This window comes from Tinamus guttatus, unplaced genomic scaffold (assembly GCF_059628265.1).
Source record: "Tinamus guttatus ecotype Peru unplaced genomic scaffold, ASM5962826v1 Tinamus_guttatus_pri_ptg000021l, whole genome shotgun sequence".
NCBI lineage: Eukaryota > Metazoa > Chordata > Aves > Tinamiformes > Tinamidae > Tinamus > Tinamus guttatus.
Genome location: NW_028288555.1, coordinates 394,327 through 402,288, shown reverse-complemented (window position 1 = coordinate 402,288; position 7,962 = coordinate 394,327). Strand labels below are relative to the sequence as shown.

The following is a 7,962-nucleotide window of genomic DNA, read 5'->3' as shown; positions in this document are numbered from 1 at the left end:
GAAATAAAAGTTTCCTCTTGTACTGGATACAAATTAATAGATCACAGAAGTTGTGCGTTGCATTTGAGTATTTAGTTTGGAGCTTGATTTGAAGTGACAGATCCCGCTGCTAATCTCAAAATTTCAGAACAAAGTCTTGCCTTGCCATTCCTTGCTGGAACACTGCCCTCACTGCCCATTCTTAGGTCTCATTAAAAATAATCTTTTTCTTGTTGTCTCTGTGCTGGTGCCATCTGTTTTGCAGGACGCATGTCCCATAGCAATGCTAAAAGAATCACCATACTCCATCCCAATGCCCAAAATTTATGTGGCAAACTTCTATAACGAAGGAAATAAGGGGGATACCAGAGACTATGTTTTCTTTCATGACATCCATTGAATTCACAAAGGATTCCTTGCATTCGAAAGCAGAAGTCTGCCCAGCAACTGGCAAATATTGAAAATCTTTTACATCGCCTGATTTAAGACTTAAATGATTTCCATTTGTTTTCAGCACTATGTATTACTTATTTGTATTACATATGTAAATATCACATACATTTAAGAAAACAAAGTTGCAGACCTTCACAAGAATGTAAAAGATCAAGCTGTGTAAGAACAGGATTATTTGGAAAGTTTGAGAGAAGCTGATGTTAAATCTCAGTGAAAAATGCAATATGTCAAAATTGTACATCCACACTGGCAACCCATGGCAGACTTCCACAAAAAGCGTGCACAAGAGTGAATAAGAGAATGACCAGAAAATAGACAAACATCATACGTATGCTTGCAGTCACAAAGGCAAACAAGTGGGTGAGCACATTCATTTGAGCAGGAACTCCCTGTTTATGACACATTCAGCCTCGATAAGACTGCTGCTATTCATCTCAGTAGCGGGAAGAAGCTGAAAGCCACGTGTCCAGATATTAACAGAGAATTGGAATGCATAAGCAAGCTAATTTTGTTTCTTTTGATAATTGAACAAATTTAGCCCTATAAAAGTTGGTTTTTTTTTTTTTCCAAACATGGAACAGAAAAACCTTTATGTTAAATTAACTCTGCTTTACTGGAACATTAGATTTTGTTGGAATCTGAGAAATTAAGAATAATACTTTTTTCTACTCTAGTAGTTTTGTAATTGTGTAACAGAAATGTAGTTAAAATGTCCGACAGCAAAGTTTTTCAGTTATGTTTTAAGCTAAAATTCACATCTGGAATTACTTATTAGATTTATTTTAAGTGCAAGGACAGTTTTATGGAATATAGGGGTTTTTTTTTTTTGGTTAAGTTTGTATGTGTTTGACAAAATAGTGATCCAAAATTTGACTGTAATTTTATTTGGGGGCATTACATACCTCCTAGACATAGCATTTCATAGTGTTCACTTACAGTATATGATTTATTGCAATGAGAGGTCAGGGGGACCACTTGCGCCCTGCAGGATCACGAACTTAGCCCTGGGATACACTTTAGTCAATAAGGAAACAGGGTTTGTTAGCAGATGGATTTGTATTCCGTTTAACTCCATCATAGCTAAGACAAACTGTGAGCAGTTAGCGCTTTGCAGACCCTGTAGGAAAGCCATAAATGGGAATAAGTGCAGGAGACTTCAGAAAAAAACTTTTCAGGCAAGTACGTGATTCCACGAAACCCGAGTCTCGCACAGCGGCTTCGGGAAGATGAAAACCTCGCCTCCTGTCCCGGAGGAGGGCGGCTGGGGGCAGTGTTTGGGCAAGGGCCTCCCGCCGCGGCACCTGCGGGGCCCGCCTCCCGCCTCGCCGGGGCGGAGCGGGGCCCAGTGCGGCGCGTCCCGTGTCCCGCGTCCCGTGTCCCGTGTCCCGTTCCCGTCCCGCGGCGGCCGCCGGCAGGGGCCCATGGAGGCGGCGGACGAGTTGTCCCGCCTGCGCGCCCTCTTCCTGGCCTGCGACGCGAGCGGCTCGGGCCGCATCGAGCGCGAGGACTTCGCGGCGCTGTGCGCCGAGCTGCGCGTGCGGCCGGCCGAGGCCGAGGCCATCTTCCAGCGCCTCGACAGCGACCGCGACGGCGCCATCACCTTCGCCGAGTTCGCCCGCGGCTTCCGCGGCGCCACGCGCCGCCGCCGGGCCGAGGACGACGGGGAGGAGGAGGAGGAGGAGGCGGCGGAGGCGCCGTGGGGCGCCGCGGGGCTCGAGCAGCCCTGGAGGGACTTCGAGGTGCGGCTGGGCGACGAGGCGCGCTACATCCCCAGGTGGGCGCGCGCCGCGGCCGTTGGGGCCCCGCGGGGTGGCGCGGCCGTGGCGGGGGCCCCGCTGGGGCAAGCGCGGCTCCTGCCGCTGATGCAATGTGGAGGCGCGGGAGCGGCCGCGGCGGGAGCCCTGCGGGCAGCGCCACGAGGGCCGCCGCCGTCCCGCCCCGCCGCGCTCGTGTTCGGCCCCTCCTGCCGCGTCCTCCCCGTTAGCGCGCTTAGCCGGGGCTTGTGCTTCACCGATGGCCTGTGCTTGCGGGTCGGCAGGCGGCTCTGGCGCGGAAGGGTTTTGCTAAAGTCTGTGAGACCCTCTGAGCTCATGGTCTAAAAGCCTCAGGTCCAGCATGAAGTGAAGAAAAACGGTGGTGGATGGCTTAGGAATAAAAGTTAATACAGGCTGGTTAGTAGGCAGCTGTTTCCTTTGTGCGCAGGACTGTTCGTCCTGAGGAGTGCAGAATGAGTGAGTTAACCTGGAAAACAAGCAATCTGCAGGGAAGGACTTGGAAGGAAGCTAAGAGACAAATTGGAGAATTGATAGTAATGAAGTAGATTCCTAAGTGTATACAAGAGACTATGACAGACTGTAGTGGGTTCTGACTGTGGGCGATATACATAAGCTGATAAAATCCATTCCTGCCATTTTTTTTTTCAGTCAAATCTAATGTAAACTTTGTTGTTTTATTAGGAACATATGTCAAATCCTTCGCAAATGTGTAACATCCAATTCACTCTTAAAATCCTTAGCTAATCTAGCTAATCTAGCCACACTTAAAAATGTATTCAGATCTTGGGATGAAAAGTTTCTTCAAGGAAATTTTCAGTTAGATGAAATAACTTCTTTTAAGTGGATTAGATGGTTCTTTTTCCTTTTCGACTTGAGAAGTAATATTCATTAGTCCTGCCCCAAATTTGACAGCAAAACTTATTCTTGATTTTTCTTACCTACTTTGATACCTTTTGATTCCTTTGATACCTTCATACACCTTTTCTATAAAGAAAGGAAAGGAAAGCCTCTTTTCTGAAAGCCTGCGGAAGCAATTCATAACTTCGTCTAAAATCAGTGAGAAGAAGGAAGAAATATGACTCAGGAGTGGCGATGACTTGTGAAAGCATCTGTGTCCTTTGGCAGCAAGCCTATCTCCATTACTGGCTGCTAGGTTTGCAGCAGCAGTTTGAATTTCGACCGATTGTTTGTTTGAGAGAGAAGGGGAATACCACTGTTTGGTGTGAGTGTACAGACATTTAATTACATTGCACTGTGATTCTTACACATCCAGTTGCAGGCCCACAGAATTAGATGTTGATAATTAAATACATGCTTAACAGGTAAGCAGTTACTTGATGTAAGTGGTTCCTATTCAATTTTAGCTTTATAAGTAACTGTGCACATCCTTCATAGCTGGCTGTATTTAAGTGTGTACCAACGTCACTTGAAGAACACTGTGCCCTTTGTTTTGCTTGTTCTTTCCTGTCCTGGAGCTCTGGAGTCAGAGCTTTGTTACAGCTCAATCTATTTCATTTGGGGTCTGATCTCATCTTCATTTAACACATATGTAACTTTTATTTTTTAAGCGAGTAGTCCCACTGAAGTTGTTGGGACCACTTGAATGAATGAGTAAAGAATATGTTGAAGTTGTTTTTGGTCTGGGCCTATGAGCGATCTTAAGCAACAGAATATAACAAAGCCATATAAAATAGATTTCTTGGAAGATTTTTATCTTTTATTTATATATTTTTGGTTATTTATTAGTCCGCAACATTTTTTCTTCTTTTTTTCATTTGTTTTTATTATATTTGGAAAAAGTCTCAGCTCAGAATATCTTTGCATCTTCAGTGCTATAAAGCAGGTTACAGACAGTGTAGTTTATTGTTCTTTATATTTTTGCTACAAACAACATTTGCACTGAAAACCATGAGAAGAGTAATCACAAGAAGGGAATTCTGAAACCCAGATTAATGGAGTTAGTTGATCATATTTCTGGACTCATGGGAAATGGGAATTTTGGGATTCAGTCCTTCAGGATGCTTTGTGGTCTGATCCCAGTCCCACAAAACATTGGCATATCTGCTTTCATGATATTTTGGCTTATGCAAAGAGAAACAAGTTATAGGATATTGAACTAGTGAGATAAGAAAGGAATAAAGTCAGTTAAATAGCCGTGATCTGTGTTGTTCCTAAATTTTATCAATGCCATGGAAATCAGACTTTTTTTTTATTGATACCAATACACAGTTCAGCCCCTTTTCTTTGAATGAGCTTTTTAAAAACACAGGTTAACCTTTTAAGTTGGGCCCAAAAGCTGGTAACAAAGATCAGTATCTGGTAAATCTACTGTTAATGTAGTGGTGCAGTGGTTGTATCCCTGGTCGTTAAAAGAAGGAGCAGTACGAAGAAGTTTTTTCTGCTTCTTAGGTTTCTTCCTTGACCGAACAGATTTTCAGGGCTGACTCAGTTGTATTCCTTGGTAGTCTCTGTGAGTCAAGGTATTGTTTGTCTTAGTCTTTGCACAAACTCAGTGGGCAATTGTGCCCTTAGCACAAATAAGTGGAGTCTTTTCCAGGCTAGTGACCTAATATAATGTGTGAAATCGGATTTTAGTGGAATTGCATGAGGCTGTTTTTTTATGGCATTCAAGTCGTTTAAAATGCAGCTACTCCTTCTTTCTTTTTACATTCAGTCAAGTGTAATGAGTAATTAAACACAAAAGGCTGCAATGACTTCAGTTTGTTTATAGCAAGTTGCCAAGTGGAGTATAGTTGTGTGAGTCACAGAAGATCTCTTTTATTGACAATTTAGGCATGCCCATGTCCATTTGCTTATATTTCTAAAAAGCACATGTTGGCACTGATAGCTGTAGATAAAAGCTAAGAAGCTTACCTTTTGATGCTCCAGGTAATGAGCTTTCCTTCGCTTTGCCCACACTATAAGGGTTTCGCCTTGGACTGTTATAAGATATTTCGTGGCAATGCCCATATCTGTTTAGATTTCAGTGGTAAGATGCAATGCTTCCCTTCACAGGCATATGCTCCTTTAAGCTGATGTGAGAAACTTCTGTTAGCAATACTTCTTCAAAGTGAGCAAAAAATGATTCGGCATCCACTGAAACTCCTAGAGAGAACCTGTACTTGTGAATCCTGTGACAGTTATTTTTGTCTGTAAATAATCAGAAAAACTTACCAGAAAAAAAAAAACAGATTTTAACCATGAAGATCTTAGATCAGAAATATTAAAGATATGGAAATCTGTGTATTGTGTGTGTTCTTACGTATTTTTTGATTGCTCTGAGAATAAACTGAATTCCCTTAAGCCATACCAAGTGATTTATGTGTTATATTTGGAGTACTGGACAATCTGATTGAAAAATGAGCTAAATTAATTTGAGCAATAGATGAACACAAAGAAGTTTGTACCTCTGTTTTAAATTATTTTCTCTTGCTTTTGACAATCCTCATATTTCTTTTTTCTTTCTTTCTTTCTTCCTTTTTTTTTTTTTCTTGGGGACTGCTTTGCTTATGTGCCTTGGACTTCTTTAGACCAAGTTGACTGTTGATCCAATTCTCATTTCAGTGCTGCTAGAGCAGTAGTGAGACCTTTTTCATTGTGTACCAAAGTATCATGATGTAATCATGATTAATAGATCACTCCCAATTTTCTCATTCGGAACTATGTAGAAAATACAGATCTGGTGGACGTGTGTTAAAGGGAGAAAAATGCATTGTTTGTAATATTAGCTACTTAAACAGTGAAGAGAGGGATGCCTGTGGGACATACTGCTGTGCTCCATCAAAGGAGAGGAGTTCTGTATCAAAAAAAAAAAAAAAGGTCCAAAGCATATTCTGCACTTGTCACATTCGAGAATGGATTTTTGCACAAAGAGTCAATGCTGAGCATAGCAATACTCGTGCTGGCATCCGAGAAATTGCATATCATATTATCAACATTGGAGAGATTGTTTCACCATCATGTTCTATAACAATATCTTCTGAACTCTCCTTTTCTACACACTTTCTCTTCCCTGTCTTTTAGTGTCTTCCCCTCCTGCCCCGCTACTTGCTTGTAATTATGTTTCCGCCTTTAAAAGGACAGAAAATACATCGTTAAAAGATGTGTTTATCCCTTGGAAATATTTATAGTTCCTTGCTTGAGCATCAGCTGCCAATTCTTTGTCCAGATCCTCTTATCTAAGAATCTTACAAATTTGATGCTGTTCTTTCAAAGCGGGGCTATCTGTGGCAAGGCAGATGCAGAAAAATAAAACACAATATTAAAAAGTACGGTGTTTCAGGTTGGGAAGTGTCTTGAATTTTATGCTATGCTAATATTTAATATAATTTGTTTTTGTTCAAGGCATTTAATTTAGAACAAGCTGTTGCTGTGGTGAAAGTAGGTCCCTTCCAATCTTGAAACAGCCTTGGTGGATCTTTTGTGGTGAATAATAAGATGGCTTATCCGGATTGTCTGCTTTTCTGAACTGAATTCCCTTTTCTCTTGGTACAAGTAGTTTTTGGCTTCCAGTGTAAGGAACATTACCAGATATGTGATGTTTTCTTGTTGTCTTTTTCTGGCTCAGACCACCCTATGAAAGGACCCCATTATTATTTTTAGGATATCAGATAGTGAACTACGCAGATAATGTAGTGGTGGGTGATTTGGCTTTGCTTTTACCTGCACCTACAAAAATAAAAGTGTTTTTTTTTTTTTTTTCCTTTCCTGTGTCTGGAAGATTTCTGGGTCAACGATATGAAGAGAAAGGTTTCCGGACCTTAAGTCTGGCTGTGAGAATATGGATAAGAAAGGAGATAAAAGTGAGATAGTAGAGAACAGAGAATTGGCAAGGCATGACAATGAGAAAGATGGGGTTGTAGTACTTAAGCTCCACTTGAAGTTTAAGTACGTGTAGCCCTGCTGAGAACATGCTGGTACGGTTGTTGCTCCTTGTTATAACTCCAGCGCAGCTTGGCCCTACAGCTAAAAGAGGAAAAAACATACGATATTTGCTCTACTGCCTCTCCTCCTTCTTATACAAATGTCCACTTTCCATTCTTACCGCAGGGTGGTGAGAACAGGGTCTGCCAGGTTGTTAGTGTTCCATGTTATCCTTATATGCCATGGGAAAGAAACTGGCAGCAGTTTATCATCCTCCCCAGTTGTACGTGGAAGATCTTGGCATGCTTAGCGCAGTTAGCCATGTAAGCCATATCTTCACTCTTTGGCATCTAATGCATTATATTTTGACACAACTTATATGGAAAATACTCTTCCATTTCAGCAAGTATGTCTACCAAGAATAATGAATTTGCATTTTAACTTTCTTGATTCTGGCTTCTGTATAGGCAATGGCCATGTCAGTTCTGTTATTTGCTGTTTTTGCTTTATATCCACTGGAAGATCAGAAGTTTTTGTTTTCATTGAGGGCACAGATTTTTTGTCTTTAGCAGAATGCGTATTTCTGATCTATTCATGTAAATTTGGTGAGGTGATTATCTAAGCCTTGAATTATCACAGGGATACAACTCTCGGTGAGCTCTGGATCATGCTATGGGAATTCTTTAAAAGTGCGCGGGAGCCCTGTCAGCGGCTCCGATACGTTTGGAAGCAAAGCTGTTGTGTTGAGTGGAGCCGCATGCTGCGCTGACCTTTGGCCTTTGTGGATGGGCAGCAGCGCTGGTGTCTGAAAGCTGATGCGTGGGAGAACACAGGTGACGGCAGCCTGGGTGGGCTCTGCCGGTAGCATCTCCTGCACGGCAGTAGTAAGTGG

General features: G+C 42.1%; 1 protein-coding gene across 1 annotated transcript in view; it reads left to right on the top strand.

The window, feature by feature from the left end:
• Positions 1-1,658: 1,658 nt before the first annotated feature.
• RASEF (RAS and EF-hand domain containing) overlaps positions 1,659-7,962 on the top strand; it is a 29,678-nt gene continuing 23,374 nt past the window's right edge. Inside the window, exon 1 of the mRNA XM_088524415.1 lies at positions 1,659-2,206. Within this exon, the coding sequence (XP_088380541.1) occupies positions 1,659-2,206 (548 nt within the window). The remainder of the gene's footprint in view (positions 2,207-7,962) is intronic.